This window comes from Eubalaena glacialis, chromosome 16 (assembly GCF_028564815.1).
Source record: "Eubalaena glacialis isolate mEubGla1 chromosome 16, mEubGla1.1.hap2.+ XY, whole genome shotgun sequence".
Lineage (NCBI taxonomy): Eukaryota > Metazoa > Chordata > Mammalia > Artiodactyla > Balaenidae > Eubalaena > Eubalaena glacialis.
This window is the reverse complement of record NC_083731.1, coordinates 2438000-2458952: the sequence shown is the minus strand read 5'-3', so window position 1 is coordinate 2458952 and position 20953 is coordinate 2438000. Positions and strand designations below refer to the sequence as shown.

At 51.6% G+C, this 20953-nt stretch overlaps 1 protein-coding gene across 1 annotated transcript in view; it reads left to right on the top strand.

Annotated features, from left to right (window-relative positions):
• COL4A2 (collagen type IV alpha 2 chain) overlaps positions 1 to 20953 on the top strand; it is a 176165-nt gene that overhangs the window by 134279 nt on the left and 20933 nt on the right. Inside the window, exons 19-30 of the mRNA XM_061171040.1 lie at positions 3586 to 3696; positions 4177 to 4326; positions 7903 to 7995; positions 9182 to 9345; positions 11170 to 11242; positions 11329 to 11435; positions 12440 to 12641; positions 13038 to 13097; positions 14710 to 14766; positions 16528 to 16635; positions 17501 to 17722; positions 19558 to 19719. Of these exons, the coding sequence (XP_061027023.1) occupies positions 3586 to 3696; positions 4177 to 4326; positions 7903 to 7995; positions 9182 to 9345; positions 11170 to 11242; positions 11329 to 11435; positions 12440 to 12641; positions 13038 to 13097; positions 14710 to 14766; positions 16528 to 16635; positions 17501 to 17722; positions 19558 to 19719 (1509 nt within the window). The remainder of the gene's footprint in view (positions 1 to 3585; positions 3697 to 4176; positions 4327 to 7902; positions 7996 to 9181; positions 9346 to 11169; positions 11243 to 11328; positions 11436 to 12439; positions 12642 to 13037; positions 13098 to 14709; positions 14767 to 16527; positions 16636 to 17500; positions 17723 to 19557; positions 19720 to 20953) is intronic.

The window sequence follows — 20953 nt, the reverse complement described above, 5'->3', positions numbered from 1 at the left end:
TCCGGAGGCTGGAATTGATCATAGTCTGTAATCTGGAAACAGTCACAGCCTTTTAAACTTCAGAGAACTAAACCTCCAGGCATTTGCACCTGGGCTCGTACAGGAAAATAATCCCACGGTCACAGTTGACCCCTGAGTGTCAGTGAGGGATTCTGCACGTGTTGTGGCTTGTGGTGTCCTTGTTAGTTCAGCTCAGCCTCCCATCGGCATGATCGATTAAAATGTAATTCTAGTTCTGCGCTTAGAGCAATGGTCTGTGAACCTTTTTGAATGTGCGTCCTTCTAGGTTTAAAAAAAAAAGTGTTTTCAGCACCCCTCCAAATAATAATATGAATATTTATTTATGGATAATTTATCCATGATACAGGACGTTCCCTGAGGTCAGAGAATTTAGCCTGTGTGGTCACTACTGTATCCTCAATTCTAGAACAGTCCAGGCACATGGTAGTTGCTCAGTAAATGTTTACCTGAATGACTGAATACTGCATGTGCTAAAACATGTACATCAGATAGGGATTTTAAAGGGTGAGATTTTTTTTTAAATGAAGGTGCTCCAATGTTTCCTTCCTGTACCCAGTAGGTCATCTGTCTCACCCTATTATCTATGTCCAGGGGTCAAGGGCTAACCTTCCTGCTTAGGTGTGAACCCTCTGCTGGTTTAATACCCTTGCATGTCTTCATCCAACGATGGGGGAACTATAGACAGAGCGAGGCCAAGGACAAGGCCAGGCGGGGTCCCCTAGAGGTCTCTCTCCAGGGTGACATCAAACCATCGATGAGTATATTTCAAATAAACTCAAACCTGGGAGTTCACCCCACTGTGGAGCCAGCTTCCCGTCCTTCTCTGGGGAGCCCAACACGTCTGCCAAGCCAGAAACCCCAGGGATCCGGCATGAGGTTGACTTACTGTTGGTGATTTTGGTGAAATGGAAATCATGTCTTTGAGACTTTGGGAACTTAATTTTTTTTTATTTTGCAACCCACTTTTTTTAAATTTATTTTTTTTATTGAATGAAAGATTCTTTAAATTCTATAGTGCTTTACAGTTGTCACAAGTTCCACACACGTGATTTCATATAATCCCTCAATAACCCTTTTTTCCCCCATCCCTATATTGCCCCTCCTCCCTTCCCTCTCCCCACTAGTAACCACTGGGTTGTTCTCTAGATCTGTGTCTCTGCTTCTTTTTTGTTACATTCACTAGTTGGTCGTATATTTTAGATTCCATATATAAGTGATATCATACAGTATTTGTCTTTCTCGGTCTGACTTATTTCACATAGCATAATGCCCTCCAAGTCCATCCATGTTGCTGCAAATGGCATTATTTCATTCTCTTTTATGGCTGAGTAGTGTTCCATTGTATATATGTACCACATCTTCTTTATCCATAAATCTGTTGATGGGCACTTGGGTTGCTTCCGTACCTTGACTATTGTAAATAGCGCCACAGTGAACACTGGGGTACACATGTCTTTTCGAATTAGTGTGCTTTGTTTTTTTGAATATATACCCAGGAGTGGGATTGCTGGGTCATATGGTAGTTCTATTTTTAGTTTTTTGAGAAACCTCCATGCTGTTCTCCATAGTGGCTGCATCAATTTACATTCCCACCAACAATGTGGGAGCGTTCCCTTTTCTCCACATCTTTGCCCACATTTGTTATTTGTAGACTTTTTGATGATGGCCATTCTGACATGTGTGAGGTGATATTGGGAACACAGTTTTTAAAATTAACGTTGGTGATGTCTCTTTTGCACTCATCAGAAAGCTCCCTGACTGAAAGCCCGGAATGCATTCAGTTCCCCTCACCACCCTGCATTCCTGGAAACCACACCGGGACAGTGGGTGGTCAAGTTTCCTTTTCCCCAAGTTCAGGGTGAGAAAGTCAGCAGCCACCCTCCTTGCTCCTTACAGCGGAGTTCCTGCGTCCTGGGTGAGCTGGAAGGCTGACCAAGCTCCAGGGCTCCTTAGAGTGAGAGGTTGACTCATGAGTAGATTCTATCATGGAAAAGAGGAAAATACATGTACCTCTCACCAGGCAGCATTGCAGGAGCTCGTCAAAACGCAAAGGATTCGAAGAGCTTTGCATTGAAAACAATGATTGCAAGGTTACTAAAAAGTGATCTTGTTCTTTTCCCAAACACATGAGAAGATCTGCGGTTTTCAATTTTATTTTGTCTCTTTTTGTTCAATCACGGTAATGGCTAACATCTGTATGGTGCTTACTGAGCACGCCAGGCAGTGAAGCAATTTGTTCTAATTTGCACCGGTCCATTGATTTACTCCTTGTAAAGACCCTTTGAGATGGGGGCTGGCATTGGCCGCACTGTACTGATGGAGAAACTGAGGCACAGAGAAGTTGGGTAACTCGCCCCCAGATCGTGTACGTAGCAAGCGAAGGAGCAGGACTCAGACCCGGGCCACCCCTGTTCCAGAGCCCAGCCCTCCGTCCCCTCTGCAGGCAGCCGAGCCCAGCACAGGGACGCAGACTCACATGTTCCACCCCTTACAAACACGTCTAGCATGAGGCCCAGCAAATCCCTTCTTATCTTAAGGACTTTCTCTTAAGATTAAAAAATTAAAGATCACATAGTGATGTGATCTCTCCTAACAATTACTAATCGCTGTACCATGAAACATCATACTCTCTCCACTTTCCCAATTGTAGACCAGAAAAACATGCTGTGCAGTAAAGCGTTGCTATTTACACAGCCAGGGAGCATAGCAAAGCCCCTTGGCATTTGTTTATTTAGGGAAAAGGTCTGTAAGAATCTTCACGTCTATCATTCATCCAGCAAACAGCAATGAAAAGCTGATCTGGGCAAGAGCTGGGGCTCAGGGGAAGAGGGGTTCAGAGAGAGTTGGCCCCCGTCGCCCCCCAGCTCCCCCCATGGTGCCCGGTGCAGGAGGGTCCAAATCATCTCATTCATTCTTCATTCCCGCTGACTCAGCTGTTATGCAACCTGATTTTCCACGACGCTGTTCACCCGTACCCCGCCCCCCGAGGTGTCCTTCTCTGTGCTCACCTGCTTCACTTGGGCTGATGTCCTCTGTGGACGTCCTTCCCCTGACCATCCTCTGCCCTCCCCTCCCCTGTCATCTATCTCCATCAGCTGTCAGCTTACCTTCTCATGAAGCCTCACCGCTCTGTGACATTGGGGCTGTAATACTATCTACACACGTGCTTTTATGGGAATCGAATGTCAGCCAAGTGTGTAACGCTGAGTCTGCACACTCAAGAGCTCAGAAATACTGTCTACTTCTATTATTCTCATTCTCTGTGCTCCCTCAATGTCAGATTTCCCCCCAAATAATCCTCCCCTCCTTTGAAACCTCTCTGTATCTTTTTGGCATTCTGTTCCTCTCTTGTTTATAACATTTATAGGGATCTTTTATCAGTCCTCTTTGGTTGAGAATGAGCTCCTTGAAAGCAGGGGCTACCATAGATGAAACATTTGGACACCACCGGCCTCGTGCAATGGACAGAATATCATTAAATATACATTCAACGAAAAAGTGAACATGTGCCTTGAGTCCTGGACAACAGTCTTGTTCATAATGTGGGGCCTGTCTTGGTTCCAGGTGCCAGAGGGGACCCAGGATTCCAAGGAGCCCCCGGGGACCCAGGAGCCCGGGGGGAGCCTGGAGACCCCGGCTTTCCAGGCCTGCCTGGCACGTCCATTGGAGATGAAGGTAACGTGCTTCCGCGGCATCGAAACTGAGACGTCCCCTCGGGTCTCACACAAACCCCCGCCCCTCGCTGGCTGCACAGCCCCCCAGTCAGTGCTCTGTCTCATAGGCTGGCCCAGCAGCTCTAATGCATCTCGAATACATGTTGGGATGTCGTCACAGAACCACGGCACCTGTGACAGTGACTCCCTCACTAGGTCGGAGGTGCTGCTGATGATAACTCACGTGATTCTGTCACTTGGCCGGGAAGAGCACAAGCATCGTCCAGTGTTATAACAACTCTCGGTCCGTCGTTTGGGGGCAAGGAGAGGGGCTTTTTCAAGTGGAAAGATAGCGATGAAATATACCAGCGGCATTGCCCTTTAAGTCACTGACTCGACTGTAAACGACTAGCCCAGCTGGGGGCCTCCCGGGGCTGGAACGCCAGCGCAGCGGGTGAATCTCAGAGGTCTCACGCTGCTGTGATTGCTGTTGGATTTTCAGATGAGAAGAGAGGCTTACCGGGCGAGATGGGACCCAAAGGCTTCACAGGAGAGCAGGGCATCCCCGCCCTGTACCCCGGCCCGCCGGGAGCTGACGGAAAGCCAGGGCTCCGAGGTCCCCCAGGGCTCCCGGGACCACCTGGCCCAGACGGTAAGCGGAGGGAAACTCAAGGGAGGTCGTGCCAGTGTCCAGACAAAGGAGCCTGGCCCCGGCTGGATTTTCACTTGGGATTTTCTTGTAAATAATTGCGTGAACTAGGCAGCAGGCAGTGTGAGAGTGTGGCGGGCGCTCTGGGGTGCAGACAGGAAAGGCCCGCCCTGACATACAGCCTCTCCCCTGGGTTAACCAACGCGATAGGCAGACTTGGTGATCTGTCTTCTGGGCCCCCGAGGAGCCAGAGCTACAGCTGAACAGGTGACGATGCTTCACACCAGGAGTGGCTGCACCACCTGTAACGGGATGTGGCAGCCCTTGGCGGGGCCCAGACGGAAGATGCTGAGAGTCTACAGGCTGGACAAGCACGGCGTCTGGACCCTCATGCTGTCGGGCACAAAACTGAGTTTCCAGGTTCTGAGGCAACCGTGGCTCATCTTTCAGCTGAGCTCCAAGGAGGCTTGCCCTCCAAAACGGTTATTCTCTCAGCTTCCAGCTTTAGGGTTATGCTTTGAACATCGTAAAATCGAACTAAAAAAGAGGTCACTGTTGCTGTCTATGCGACATGGGCACAATTCTGCATCTTCTTTTCAAAATATTTGACTTTTAATTCCTGACATCACCCCCGCTCATCTCTGACAGATTCCTCTCTTCACATGTGCTAATGGATAGTGTGTGAGTTCAGTTAAAGGTAGATCGAGACCAGGCTTTCCTTGCTTTCGGAAGCCAGCTTCTCACTGCTGTCTCTTTAGAAGGAAAACTGTTGGAGGCGTGAGAAGCACATCAGTACATGCGCCTTCCACTAAAAAATCAGCAGTCACTTCTCTGTTGTCTTCTGCGTTAAATTTTAAGTTACTAAGGTTCTGCGTTCCCAATTTTCCTTCAACTGCAAAAAGCAGATTCTCACATTCTTTTGAAAAATTCGAGGTGCAGATATTTCCCTGGAATTTGCCAAATAGTTTGAGCACTGTTATCACTAATATTTTTTATTATCCTGGCAGTAATATTTATTACTGCGGCATCTGTGATAATGGCTAAGTTTCTGTGAACATTACATATCCTGAGTAAACGGTATCTGTTGAGTTTTCCTTTTTTGGCAACAGAAAATGATGTGTTAAAAATAAAAGCATAAAAATACGCCTCTTCAAAAGACTGTGATTGAAGGCTAACCTTGCCATCATTCCTGTAACTAAATTCCATTTTGATAGACACAAACACATACCATCTGGCTTTGTAAGTCTTGCTTAGTAAATCTATGATTTACCAACATAAGTCATCTGTAAACAAATTAACTAATTTCCGGTCCATGTGGTTAACTGAAGGAAGAATTTATAAAATAGATGGAATGGTGTCTGATACATTTTATCAACTTCAGTTCTCCTTGAAATATTTATTTTACCCTGTGAGACACATTGTTCCCAAATCACTTTTTTAAAAGCAATCTCTTGTACAAAAAGTAGCCAACCTTAATGGCCTTTTAAAATATTTTTGTGTGGAGTCATAATTTAACATCAATGACCTTGAGTCCCACAGAGTTCTTCAGCTTTTTCCCTGGAATGAAACTGTTGGATTCTTTTCTTGTTAACTGCATTTCACTCCGTTTTATGTGTTGCTACTGATGGAAACCACAATTTTTACTCTTTGGCCGTTCCAGCAAAATCAAACTGTGAAGCCAGTTTTCTTTCTGAGCTGAACGTTTTGCTTACGTCCAGTTCAGCGCGGGTAACTGAGTCGACTGCCGGGGGGCTCTAGAATAAGTCAGACTACTGCCAGGTTTATTACGGCCATTGACCTCTTCAGGAAAATCATGTTGGAAACATCGCAGAGGTGCACTGCTATTCTTTTTTTTTTTAATCAGGAGATCCCTTTTTTTTTTTTTTATTAATTTTGATTGGAGTATGGTTGCTTTACAGTGTTGTGTTAACCTCCACTGCACAACAAAATGAATCAGCCGTACACATACAGATATCCCCTCCCTTTTGGACTGCCCTCCCATTTAGGTTACCACAGTGCATTAGGTAGAGTTCCCTGGCACGGTGCTATTCTTTAGGACTTGCTTGAAATTATTAATTTACCAGATGAAGAGAAAAACAGTGTAGAAAGGAGGGAGGATGGCACCTTAAGATGGCCCAAAAGTGCCTTTTCTGTTTAGATTTGCAAACACTGTGAAGCATACCCACAATGTCTTCGTCTCAGATTTTAAAAGCCAACATCCCTGGAGTATCTGTGATTAAATAACTACCTGTAATACTAGCTTCTCCTAACATATCAGGAGAACGTGGAAACATAGCATAAAGCCCTCAGTCCACCGCTAGGCTGACATGCTCTTGACCTGGTCACCAGTGACCTATGGAGCCACATCCTGGGTACCATTTGCTCTGTCAGCAGCCTCCCAGCAGTACAGGGGGCAGCCGGCACCCCACACACACACTCTCTTCTCCAGCTCCACGACAGCCCCCCTTGTCATCTCTCCCCTTCTTTTTGTGGCTCCTTTGCTAGGTCTTCCTTCTTCCCCCTCCACCATCCCGTGGGCAATGGAGTTCCTGTCTGTGTCTCTCTATCTAGCAAGCTCCTGCATTCACAGGAATTTAAACACCAGTTATGTGCCAGCTCTCTCTAACTGTGTCCCTAGCCCAGTTCAGTATTCTGAGCTGCAAACTCATCCCAACTGTTAACTGGACACCTCGTCACCACTGTGTGTCTCACAGGCATCTCCAACTTTGCATGCCCCAAACTGAACTCTGGGTCTCCCCTCCCCAGCTCCCCACCCAGCATGGTCCCCTCCTGGGCCTCACCCATCTCCACATACCCCGGAGCTCGGGCCAGAATCCTGGGAGTCAGTACCCAGCAGTGGTGCTTCCCAGGAATGTGCAGCCCAGTTCCCACCACGAGATGGCGCTCTGCTCAAGTGGGACACGGAGCGTTTTGTGGGCTTTTAGAGTCTGTTTCTTACACCCTCGCCCGGATGTCCCTGCTTGGAGTTATCAGAGCCCTGCAGATGGCGGAAGGACGCCTGAAGTACCGTGATCCTAGTGATGGGGGTGGGAGAATCACACGTTATCTACATGGTTACATGTGTGCACATGTGTTCACCCAAAGGAGTGAAAGAGGAAAGATGGTGGGGCTGGGGGGAGGGGCGTGCACAGGTGCTCCCGTTCCAGAGGAGAGGACAGAATAGGGAAGCTAGTTTATTTTAACATCTTTTACTGTTTGGGTTTTCTGTCATTCTGGGAACCAGAAGTTGCAGTAGTCTTAGAACCCAAGTCGAAGTAAAACACGTGGTTAAAAAAACCTAAAGTCTTCTTTGGACTCAATGTTTCTGAAAAGTAAAGATTTCTATTTCTAGACTTTAATGGAAAAACTAAAATCATAGGCGTTCACATGTGTTTCCAATCCTGGAAGCAATGGCCACAAAAAGAAAGTCTCCATGTCTTTCTGCAAGTAGTTGGGATGGAATTGGAATGGGGGCCATTTTCTGTTGGGAGACTCAGCTGTAACCCTTCCCACACGGGGTGGGGGGATACGGGGTCCTGGGCTGTGCTAACGTGCCATCCTTGTGGGTTTTCTCCTCAGGTTTCCTTTTCGGCCTTAAAGGAGCAAAAGGCAGGGTGGGCTACCCTGGGCCTTCTGGTTTCCCCGGGGCTCGCGGACAGAAAGGATGGAAAGGTGAGGAGGTCCGGGAACAATGGGGCGGGGCGCTGCTTGGCCCTCCTGAGTCCAGCTCACCCTTCACTGGTTCCAAGATGAGGACGAGCCCCTGCTTCCCCCCGGCCCCCTCCCTGCCATGGCCGTCACACTGGGGGGCGGCGTCTCCTTGTTTTCCGCACACCCAGCTCTCAGCTGGCTCTCCCGTCTCTGTTCTGTCTGCCACGTTCATCACTGAACTTTCAGGCAACACGGGGCCCAACATGGGACAGAAAAGATGCACGGTGGCATCTTAGACTGAATTCAGATGACTCATACGAGCCCTCGGCTCCAAGAAAATGTAACAAGTATTTGCAGAGGGCTGTAGGGTCATCATCTGGTTTGGTCCTAACCCAACTCCCCGAGTTAGGGATGCGTCGGCAGCAAGGCGGTGGCAAAGCAGGAGAGACGTGACCTGCCCAGGAGGGGCGGAGGATGGTGGGAACGAGCTGTCCTTGCTTTCCTCTCCCTGCTGCCCCTGGGGGACCCCACCTCTCCAGGCAAGGGCCGCCTGTGGGGACCTCGGGGGGGCCTGTTCAGCTCGCCCATCCCTGGGCATCCTGGGTTTTAACCGCCGGACCTCTGCGGCACGTGTGGAGCTGTGGGCGGTGCAGGGGTCAGGCGTCGTGGGTGAGCTGGGCAGCTTGGCACCCCCGAGCCATCACATGTCCCCCTTTGCGCCCTGGGAGCCAAGCCGACCACCAGCCTCCAGCTCTGCCCTCCCCTGCCCCCAGGCTCCCTGGGTCCAGCCAACAAGACAGAAGAAGGGAGGGCACGTATTTCTTCCCTCCGCACCAGGACCTTGGGCTCCAAGCCCGCGGCTGCTGCCAGACTGCCCTCTCTCCAGCTCCCCTTCACCCTGGACCTTCCTGCCCTCCCCCCAAGGCCCCCGCGGTGGCTTCTCAGAACTCCTGTCGCTGAGTCCCCAACTCCACCCACACCTCCGTCAACGGTCCTGTTCTTTACGTATCTGCATCCCAAGGAGACTCACGCTCCTTGTCTAAGAATGAGGGGGTGTGAGGACCAGAGTAGGCGTGCCCTGCGTGTGGCCCCCCCCCAGCCAAGCCCTCACCCCCTTGCCCTCCTGTCCCCTGCAGAGCCAACAGGAGGGTCGTACACGCGCTTCACGAGCAAATAACAAGTCCCTCCCTCTCCGCCCACGTTGCAGGCAATGACGGCGACTGTCAATGTGCAGAGGGTGACCAGTTCATCGGGGGTCTTCCGGGGCCACCAGGACCCAAGGGCTTTCCCGGCACCAATGGGGAACCAGGGAGGAAAGGCAGCCCGGGAGACCCCGGCCAGCACGGCATCCCCGGCTTCCCAGGATTCAAGGTGAGAGACCAGTTCTACCACGAAGCCGATAAGACGACCTTGACGCCCGGCCCCATTTCCCCATTCCCGGCTTTTATTTATTGAATTAATACAGCTTTAGACCAGCAACACTTACACACCCAGTGTGACATTCAAAAAAGCCACGTATTCCAAGAGGCGCTTTAAAGCTTTTCCTGGTGGGAATGTGAAATGGGGCAGGCACTGTGGAAAAGTTTGATGCTTCCTCAAAAAAGTCAAACATAGGGAATTCCCTGGCAGTCCAGTGGTTAGGACTCTGTGCTCTCACTGCCTAGGGCCCGGGTTCAGTCCCTAGTCGAGGAACTAAAATCTCACAAGCCATACAACACAGCCAAAAAATTTTTTAAAAGTCAAACATAGAGGTGTCGTGTGACCCAGAAAGTCCCCTCCTAGTACAGACCCAGGAGAACTGAAAACACGTGTCCACACCAAAACTTGTGCATTAAGCTCACAGCAGCATTCATGATACCAGCCGGAAAGTGGAAAAAACCCAAATACCCATAAGTGGATAAATGAAACGTAGCATACCCACCCGATGGGACATTATTCAGCCATCAAAAGGGATGAAGTGCTGACACATGCTACAGTGTGGTGCCCTCAGAAACATTATGCTAAGTGAAATAATACACAAAAGAACAGATATTATATGATGCTATTTGTATGAAGTGTCCAGAACAGGCATCTTGAGATGAAGTAGCTTGGTGGTTGCCAAGGGCTGGGAGGAGGGGGAATGCGAGTGACTGTTTCTTTCTGGGGTGATGAAAATGGTCTGGATTTAGGTAATAGTGATGGTTGCAGAACCTCGTGAAAATACAAAAAAAAAAAAAAAAAACACTGAATTGTATGCTTTAAAATGGTTACTCTTATAGCATGTGAATTATCTCAAAAAAAAGAAACCCTTCTAGCATTTTGAATGCAAAGCTATAAACTACATACTGTGTATTCACCTCTTCAGATTTAGTATAGGACCGATTTAGCATTTTAATGAAGGTTCCCTTAACTTGATAAAAAGTGAGACTTCCAAGTATATCATGAATTTAGTTTGGATGAATGTATGAAATTTTCTGGACTCCAGCTAAGTGGGCTTTATTTCACACCCGAGGAAAAGACCATCTGGAGTAGATCTTTCTTCGTGGCAGGTTTTAACTAACCAATGATTTCAAAGCAAATTTCAGATGAAGGCAAAGAAACTATATTTTTTATTTATTTTTACTTAAAAAGAGATTTATAAAATGAAAAGTCTATCATTTTATATATTCAGCAATAGAGGAAAGTTTGCTCAGGACACTTGGCCAGGGGCGGTTAGAACAATCTGGCTTCGTGTCCAGATGCAGGGGAGCTGCAGCCACTCAGAGCCGCTGGTGCACAGGGTCATGACTCATAACTGCTTCGTGTCGCGGGAGCTTTGCAGGTGAAAATGAGGTCCAAAGCACCTCTCCATTCTCTGGGACTTCTCAGAAGACAAAGAGTTTTATCCAACTGAACATAATAGGTGCTACCCATCTGGGGACCACACTTTGAGTAGCAAGGTTCTTGTTTTTACCGTCCAGCCATGTGTGGCTACTTCCCTTAAGTTTTAACTATTTAAAATTAAACATTCAGTGTGTCAGTCCCACTGGCCACGTTCAAGTGCCCCGTGGCCATCTGTGATTGGTGGCCACAGTAGTGGGCGGCCAGGGACAGAGATGTGTGGCTCTGGGCTTGAGGAAAGGTAAGGGCCCTCAAGTTGTATAAACGAAAATCATTGTCTTCTCGGCTGCCCTTAACAGTGTGAAGGAGGAAGAAACTTTGTGTTTGTTTCTACAGGGAGCCTCTGGTGATGTTGGCCCTCCCGGGCCCAAAGGAATGAAGGGAGATTCTCGAACCATCACCACCAAAGGTCAGTCTTGTGGCCAGCAAATCTTAGACCATGCACCCTTCTGTGGCTGCCCTGGGTGAGCAACTCACGCTGCACTCCTCCCCCAGGTGAGCGGGGCCAGCCAGGTGTCCCAGGTGTGCCTGGACTGAAAGGGGACAACGGCATCCCAGGGCGTGACGGGCTGGATGGATTCCCAGGCCTCCCGGGCTCTCCCGTGAGTACCGCTGGCGGGGCGGGAGGTGGCGGCTGTGCCCTCATCCCCATCAGTCACAAGCTTGAACACATGAGCATCAGAGGGGCTAACACAGCAGGAAATCTTCCCAGTACAACCTGTTCTCTTTTCGTGAGCAGCAATCATATTTTTTAGGAAACAGTGAGTGAGGCTGGAAGCCAAGCCCTGAGTGAGCATTTAAGAGAAAAAGAGGAAATAAATATTCCTCTTGCCATCACGTAGAACGAGAGCCCCCCCAAGTCGAATATTCCTAGATGGAAGGTGGAACGCTTCTTCTAGGATCACTTGTGAAATACACAGCTGCATTTTTGCAGCAAACACTCACCGGCATTGAAAGAGGCTGTGTGTGATAAGATGCAGAGCCCCCAGCCTCCTTTCTGCGGGGAAAGGCAGAGGTCAGACGGGGAAGGGCGGTTGGCCACGGAGACTAGACCCCTTCTCCTCCCTCCCCGCCCTCAGCCTGCCCTGAGGAGTTGCATGAATAGGACACGGCTGTGCCCGGTGCCTCCCAGCTTCCTGCTCTTCTGGGCCCATCGTCTCTCCTTATTTCTGATGCACTTTCTCGTCCAAACCAAAGACTTCCTTCCCTTCACCACTGCATTGTCCCTTCTGACTAGGAGATGGGTCACAAATGCTGAATCCTAACAATGAAATAACGTGTTCCTGCCCCCATTTCGCCAAATCTGTGCCTAACGGTTCTCTTGAAGAATTCCCCCGGAGAATGAAGGTCCAAGCAGGGCACTGGTGGCTTGGAAAGAGAAGAATACTCAGATTCCTATGCCTTCCAGAACTGTCTTCTAGGGTGTTGTCCATGGTTGTTAGAAAGTCTGTCCTTTACTTCTGTGACTTGGTGAGACCATGACTGTCGGTTCCTACTCATCTCTGTATCCAGAGCACAGAATTCAGGGAACGGGGAAAAGTAGCTGGGAAGATGGCTGTCTTTGAGGTTTACATGTATTGTAAGAGATGAACCAAATTTCTCACAGGGTGATGGCATCAAAGGCCCCGCAGGGGACGCAGGCCACCCAGGACCACCCGGTACTAAGGGCATTCCAGGAGAAAGGGGCCCCCCAGGACTGGGGCTGCCAGGCCCCAAAGGCGAGCGTGGCTTCCCCGGCGATGCTGGATTACCTGGACCGCCAGGCTTCCCCGGGCCTCCCGGCGCCCCCGGCACTCCAGGACAAATAGGTACGGAGGGGTCCAGGCTTGCCTCTTTCAAAGTCGTGAGACACTGTGCTTCTACACCCGCTGTTCTTCTTAGGCAGTGTGCGAATTCCCTGGGGGCGAGTCACATGAGATGGTGTCACACCATCGGTTCTCATCACACACAAGCGACACCCGGCCATGGGGTTTTCTGGACCCACTGCAGCTTCCTCTCGCCAGCTGGAATGTGGGGCCTCTCCCTTTAGTGCTGGAGTTACAGAGGCTCAGCACAGAAGTCCAGAAACGGGCCTCTGATGCCCCGCCCGCCCCAGCCTTCCCACCACACACACCCACACACACACACACACACACACACACAGAAAAGCCAGGCACTTTCCGTTATTGCAAAATTGCCTCACTCTGTCACTGTCTCACCCCTAGATTGTGATACGGGTATGAAAAGGCCCATCGGAGCAGAGGAACAGGAGACCGTCCGGCCAGGTACTGTCACGACCGTCGGGCAGCTTTAGAATTCTTGAAAACCCTCAGTTTGTAGAATACATGCTAGAGCTGGCGTGAGCCCTGCCGTGGGCACAGAGCTGCCGTCCGAAATAGAAACACTTGTGGACTTGGAGCTGCGCTCCGTCTGCCTCAGCTTAGAACCCAGGGCAGGGCAAGCGTGATGACCTCGTGTCACCAAGTTGTCCCTGCAGTACAAAGCATCTGTTTACAGTATTGGTAAGAACTCAACAGATGAGTCCTTTCACGCCTGAAATAGACGTCTCTGTGTGTGTAAAGGGCAACTGAATTATTTGCTCGTTATGCAGGGTGAGGAGTGAGTCCAGATGTGAGAAGAATTTGGTCCAGTGATGAATGGATACTAGAAGGAACAGGGCTGACGGATAAGGAGAGGATGCCCAGATGATCCGAGCTCAGGGGAGGGCAGAGGGGAGGGGACGGCCCAGAAGTTGACCCGGCTGCCATTGGACAGGCCAAGTCTCCAGCCAGGGGGACCTAGAAACCGAGGTGGGAAGCCAGGCAGAGGGATGAGTCCAGGACACAAGGGGATGGATGCCAGGCCTCGGGCAGGATTTGAAGAGCAGACCAGAGAGGACGAGTTTCTTGGAGTCGAAGGTGCCGGAAGAACATCTGGACGGTGGCCGCTCACCGGTGGCGGTTGGGGGTCTGGAGTAAAGCGTTTGGGATAAAGGCCAGGGCTTGGAGAAGCAGCGTCAGGACCCGTGGGTCCCCCGCATGAGGTGTGGGGATGGATCAGGAGCTCAGGGCAAGCGTGCAGAGCAGGAACGGCAACCCCAGAGCCTCCAGAGAGCTGGCCAGTCTCGAAGATGCGGGAAGGCCCCTGGGGGTGAGGCTCTGCCAGCTAGAGCCCAGGTCCCCTGAAGACGGCCGGGGTCCTTTCTTTTCATGGCCTCGGCTGTCCGCCTTTGCACCTCGGACCCTTCGTGTGGCAGAGGAGACCAAAGCCCCTCTTTGGCCGCGAAGTCGGGCCAAGATAGGAGCCCTGCCAAATCACAGGCAGACAGACAAAGGGCATCTCGAAGGACTGCTGTGCCTGCAAGGGTGCTCTGTCCGACAAAATACCCCTGCGCGGTGTCACCAGCCAGAGGTGGCTGCCACCGGCTTTCGTTTTGCACGACTCACAGCAACACGAGTTGCCTCTGCTAATTCTGAAAGTAATGGAAGTCACAAAGGAGAAGTCACAGCATTCCTTTTGAAACTGAAAGCTTCCTCCACCCCCGGTGGGAATTGCCTTGGGGTCGGGGGGGCGGGGGGAGGGGGTAGGAAGGACACCCCCAGATGAACTCGGCTGTGTGAGGTATTGCCCTCCAAGAGGGTGGAGCCCTCACTGCCAGCACGGCACCTGTTTTCATCCGACAGGACTTACTTCATGTGCATTCTGTATTAATATTCTGATTTCATTACACAGTGAAATTACAGTTACATCAGCATCAAGATTAATGGAATCATTAAATTACTCTGATGGTAAAAAGGCAGCCGGTTTTCACGGCCGGTGCTCTCGACCTTAGCCACATCCAAAGCTGTGACGATGGGCGTGGACCGTGGCTACAGCTCCCCTGTCCTCTCTTCCCAGGTTGTGTTGGAGGACCTAAGGGATCGCCAGGCCAGCCGGGCCCCCCCGGCCCCCCAGGTAATGGGAGGGCGCTTCCAGCCTTCCTCCGTGCGTCCGCGTCTTCCTTTCCCCTCTCTGGCTATCTTCCTCTGCCCCCGACCCCGCGTTCCCCTCCCCGCCCCCTCCTGGACATCACAGAATTTTGGTACCGTACCACACGCTGGCAGCTTCTATAGGAAGCCGACTTCCGCTCATCAGTGTAGGAAGGTGAGTGGTGATTGACACCTAGTGAACCCTAGGGTAAGAGAGAGGCTTCCTGCCACATGGAAGTCAGCCTCAGCTGCGACACAGACCCGGTGGTCACCCGAGCCTGGCAGAGATGGCAGCGCCCCAAGACCAGAGAGGAGGCTTAGCTCTGTGCGTTCCTTGTATCCCCGTGTGTCCCAGGGTGTAGAAGAGGATCATGCGGGAGAGGAGTGTTTCTTTCGGGTTTTGACTGAGAGGAAAGCAGATCAACAGGGCTAGGAATTTGTCTGTAGGATCTAGGAGCTGGGCTTTGTCTGCTGCCACAGACCATCACCCAGCTGAAGAGTCATGTGGACTCAGGAAGGGTTCTGGGTCACAGAGGCCGGTCTGGGGCCGTCCAGGCTCCCCCTCCATGGGGCGGTCTTTCAGAGATGACAGATGGGCTGAGTGACCACAGCTGCTCCGTGACGCCCAGACGCCATGTTAGTCAGCCTAGGATGGCAAGCTCTCAGGCTGCACCACTGGGCAGAGTTCAGCCCAGGGGGTCTGCCTTCCGATTCGCTCCTCCTCTGGGTGGGACAGGGCAGAGAAGACACCTTCACCACCCATGGAAGGGTCACTCAGACAATCCGGTGTGGAGGCCAGAAGCCCGTCTGCGAGTCTAGGTCCACCACTCATCAGCTGTGGGCTTTGGGCATCTCACCTGTTCCTTCTGGAACTCAGTCTCCTCACCTGTATGAGAAGAACAGTGCAGGTGTTCTAGACGCTTCCTAGTTTGCAAATGGTGCCCTTAATACCGCACACGCAACCCTGGGGCTGAGGTCCTGTGTAAACTGTAAAGTACTACAGTGCAAGGCCGCCCCCACACTGGAAAAGTGCATTGGCTGATCGTAGGCATCCCAGATCTTGAGAGTGTCGTCCAGGTGCACAGGGGTGACAGGATCTGGGGGCAGTGAGGCAAAATGCAAAAGTGTCATTTGCACCAAGAAGCAGAGTTAACGGCCCTGTGTTGTCTTCCGAGAGCCGAGCGCATTATCCACGTGGCACTTCATGACCCTCCCTGCCCGAGCCCTGGAGAGGTCTGTGCATCGTGGATCCCAGCACAGGCACGAACGCTGCTGTCCCCAAAGTGGTGGCGACTCCTGGGGGGAGGGGCTCAGACTGCAGTGGGACGGTTTTCAGCAGGTACTGGGGGGGGCAGGGCCCAGAATGTACCTGCATCGCGTGTGAGGGGAGAGGATTGTAGACATGTTTTGACAACATGCAGTTAGTGAGATCGTCAGGTTAATGAGATCACGAGGTCGTGATGAGAGCCAAGGTTCATCATTTCTGGTGTGGACGGACAGTTGCCCATGTAGACTGACACTCAGTTTCTGGTGTTGACTGACACTCAGTTGTCAGCGTAGACTGACACTCAGTTGCCAGCTGTCAGAGGTGCTGTTTCAGGGCTGACATCCCCCAGCCTCATCACTTCCCCGTTTCCTAAGAGACCACGTTAAGTTGGGTGCCGGCCTTGACCCTCTCCTGTTCGTCTCCTGCTGGGGTTGGCTCATGCGGCTCTGACGTGTGTCGTGGTTTCTTTGGGTTGTTTAGGTGCCAAAGGCCTCAGAGGGCCTCCGGGATTATCGGGAACTGATGGAGCACCGGGGCTCAAGGGTCTCCCGGGAGATCCAGGTCAAGAGGGATTCCCAGGACCCCCAGGTGAGTCAGGACGGGACTCCCGCTCGGCCACGTAGATTCAGGGAAGGAGTGTGTGTACCATCTGGCTGCCCCACCTCGATCATCTTTTAACATTTAGAAACTGTTTCGACAAATGCTTGATGACGACTTTTGCTCTCGTCCTTTTGGGAAACTAAAAAATGTCGCCCTTTTCCTCGCTGAAGTTGTGCTGGAATTTTGCAGAAGAAACTTACAGGTCTTGCAGGAAAAAAGAGATATAGGTGCACAGAGAGACTTCTCTCTAGTGGGTATGAAACCTTCTAAGGGCACATAAGGTGATCCTCTTCTGAGCCCTCAGCACCAATTCCCGATCTGCGGATCGCTCACCAGATACCACGCAGGGAACACCTGTGTTTTGCTGCGCACGGCGTTGCCTGCCCACCCTGCAGCTTGCAGCTCGTCCGCGTCAGCAGTTCGAACCATTTCCTCTGCAGGTGCCACAGCAAAGCATCATGGAAGCCCTTTAGTGGCTAAAAGAGCTTAAACATTTTAGCTGTACATGGAGGGAAACGAACACATTTCTGGTAATCAACTATGATCAGAAGTTGCGAGGACCTGCGTGGGTGTCCGTGTGCCCCCGCCCACGACTCAGTGGCCCCAAACACGGGTGTCCCTTTGTGGTCACGGCTCAGACAGTGTGCGGGAGCACGGCTGTGTTACTTGGTGTGCAGAGGCGCAGGCACTGGGGAATCGCATCATCTAAACAAAACCGTAGACGGTTTCACTGAGGCCACACAAGCCAAACGTCCTCCTGCAGGATCCCGGCCACGTGTTCTCTTTCTGGTGCCTCGCTTAGATGTCATGATGCAGACCTCTCGTTATAGGGACGCCCTGTGTTTCCTTTCAGGGTTTGTGGGGCCCCGAGGAGTCAAAGGTGCAGTGGGCCACCCTGGCCTGGATGGACTCCCGGGTCCCCCCGGCCTGCCGGGGCCAGTCGGGCCTCTGGGAGAGAGGGGCCTCCCTGGAGAAGTCTTGGGGGCCCAGCCCGGGCCCCGGGGAGACGCCGGACTGCCTGGACGCTCTGGGCTGAAGGGCCCCCCCGGAGAGAGAGGCCCTCCTGGATTCCGGGGTAAGTCACAGGGGCAGGAGGGCAGGGAGCCCAGTGCCACTGCACTGAGGCTCCCAGGGCAGGGTCAGAAGTCTCTCCTGGGGGTGGGTGAGAAGCCCAGGACTGCATGCAGGACGCTGTGAGTCTTGCTGCTTCTTATCCCCCTTCGTTCCAACGTTTCTTTAGAATGTTCCAGAACAGTGGTCATCATGCTGTGTACAGGATGGCCATCTTAGCTCTTCTACGAGTACAGATTAGCCGACCTGCTCTCTTCCCAGGTTGGGTGGGGCTCAGCTTGGGGTCCTCCCTGCTGCTTTTAGCAGAGTGTATGCGGTTCTGTGAAGAAGACAGGAGCTGGCCATGCCCAGTGCGGGGTTGGGAGGGAGACGGAGATGAATTGGAACGCAGCTCAGTCTGTGGGTGTAAAACTGATGGGTTTAAAAAAATGCGGCGTTCACAACATCATCGAAGCATGTTTAGCAAAGCGGGAAGATGCCTCTTGTCTGCTGAGTGAACAAGGCATCCAAGGCTTTGCGTACCCAGTTTATGCAGAACGGGCCCTGAGAACCCAGAATGCCTGGCTTGAATGCGATTGTGTTGCTGGAATGGGTGGGGTGACCACCAGGCCATTTGGGGTCCCCATCAGAGACGCATCAGCTGTTATGTATTGACTGTGCTGTCATCAGCCCAGCGCCCGAGCCCGGGCAGACAGGGGCTCCCTACGAACACCAGCCATCAAACCAGTAGGCGTCCTTCACGTGAGACACTGAGGGATGAGCCCGGTTCTTGAGGGGCAGCTGGACACCCCACCCTCAGGAGCATGTGCCCGCCAGTCTCTTCTGCGATCTGACTGTAAAAACTGCCCGAGCTCTTTTACAGAAGGATGCATGTGGTAGATTTTTTAAATGTAGCTATTTCCCACAGACTTCAAAAAGTCTGAGCATAAAAACACCAAACGGCAGCAGAGTAACTTTCGAGACCGTGCAGCTTTCCCATGTTCAGCGTCACCTTGATGACCTGCCCTTTGGGGGAATATTGTGTTTGGCAGAAGCTCTGACTTCCAAAGCATCGGTTTTGGGAAACTGTATCCATGTCTCTTGGGCCGCCCCTGTCAGGAGCAGTGGGCAGACCTGGATGTTACTTACACAGCCATTTAACGTGCTTGTAAAGGGCATTTTACTTTTTTTTTAATAAATTTTATTTATTTATTCATTTAGTTTTATCTTTGGCTGCGTTGGGTCTTCGTTGCTGCGCGCGGGCTTCCTCTAGTTGCGGCGAGCAGGGGCTACTCTTCTTTGCAGTGTGCGGGCTTCTCATTGCGGTGGCTTCTCTTGTTGCGGAGCATGGGCTCTAGGCATGTGGGCTTCAGTAGTTGTGGCTCGCAGGCTCAGTAGTTGTGGCGCACGGCCTGAGTTGCTCCGCGGCATGTGGGATCTTCCCGGACCAGGGCTCGAACCCGTGTCCCCTGCATTGGCAGGCAGACTCTTAACCACTGCGCCACCAGGGAAGTCCCAAGAGTATTTTAACATGTGGCGAAATGCTCAAAATATAACATCAAGTGAAAAACCCTAGATTAAAACTGCACTTAAAATGAGGTGTCAGTTCTGCAAATATCTGCTTCTAGGTATAGTTACAGGAACAGAAAAGAGGCCAGAAGGAAATATACCAAGATGTTAGTAACTATCTCAGGGTGAGAGCATGAGTTACTTCGATCTTGTCATTTATACTTCTTTGCATTTTCCAGACTTCCTACCACCTGGAAAACCTGTTTTTATAGAACAAGTCTGAGGAGACAGGTGTTGTTGGCAATGAACTGCAGGGGGTTGACCTCACGGCTCTTGTCTCCATTCCTGCAGGAAGCCAGGGTATGCCAGGAATGCCGGGCCCGAAGGGTCAGCAGGGCTTCCCAGGACCTTCGGGCCAGCAGGGACTGCCCGGGCCACCAGGACAGCATGGCTTCCCTGGAGCTCCTGGCCAGGAAGGGCCCTTGGGGCCGCCGGGCACCCCCGGTTTTGGAGGTAAGGATCCACCCTCCCATCAAGGAGTCAGGGCCTCACTGACCATGGAACCAGCACTGCCCCCTTGGGGAATTCTCAGCTGTGCTCCAAGGAACCCCCCTCTCAAGAGCTGCAGGGGTTCTGAAAGTACCGCACATGGCATGGCTTAAAAGACAGGAATTTATTCTCTCACAGTCTGGAAGCTGGAAGTCCAAGATCAAGGCGTCCATAGGGCTGGTTTCTTCTGAGGCCTCTCTCCTTGGCGTGTAGACGGCCGTCTTCTCCCTGTGTCCTCACAGGGTCACCCCTCTGTGCATGTCTGCCTCCTAATCTCTCTTTTTATAAGGACAACTGTCATACTGGGTTAGGACCCACTCTCATGACCTCATTTAACTAACTTCAGTCACCTCTTTAAATACAGTCACATTCCAAGGTACGGGGGTTAGGACATCAACATTGGCATTCTTCGGGGACACAGTTCAGCCCCAAACAGGTTCAGGACGTGTATTTCATCAAACAAGGAGAATTCAAACAGCTTGAGAAGTCTGCCCTTCCTTTGTACCTGTTTTGTATATTAGGGTTCTAGGTAAGATTTCATTAGGAAAAAAAATTCCCACTGCAAAAGTTCAAAATCTGCTCTGCTTTGAAGAGGGAACGTGATTTGTTTCCTGAATGTGAAAGATTTGGAGAAGAAAGGAAAAAGCCTCCTTCAGGAAAACCATGGGGCGAGGTGGGTGGGAGCAGGAAAGCACAGACACGAAACTGTAGATGTTTGCTCACTGGAGCCCTTGCAGGGGGGCTGAGCGCATCACAGAGCGGCTGGGAGGGGCCCAGACGTCCATCAGGCAACGTCCAGGGTGACCCTAGTCTGTCGTTTGCCATAATCAGGTGACAGCTTTGTCCAGGACCGTAGCCGGTCCACACAAGGCAAAGCCGTGCCCCACATACATCAGACATAAGCCAGATGCGTCCCCCAGGAGTGGCCTCGACTGCGTCCAAAAACTGGGGGCTCCACTCAGGTGGAGCCAAGTCCCCCGGGCACTGTGCCGCCCACTGGTTTCATAGTAACGGGAACCCTGGGCAGGGGGTTTGGGCCATCTGTATCAGGGTTTGCAAGGCCTTGCCTGTTCTCAAGCGTGGAGCACAGCATGGTGTGTACAAGATCCACGCCAAAGCCCTACCTGATGGAGCCCACGGTTTAGGTGGGGACGGAATTACCCACGGGAAAGCTTGTGTTTGGCCGGGGCAGCAGCGG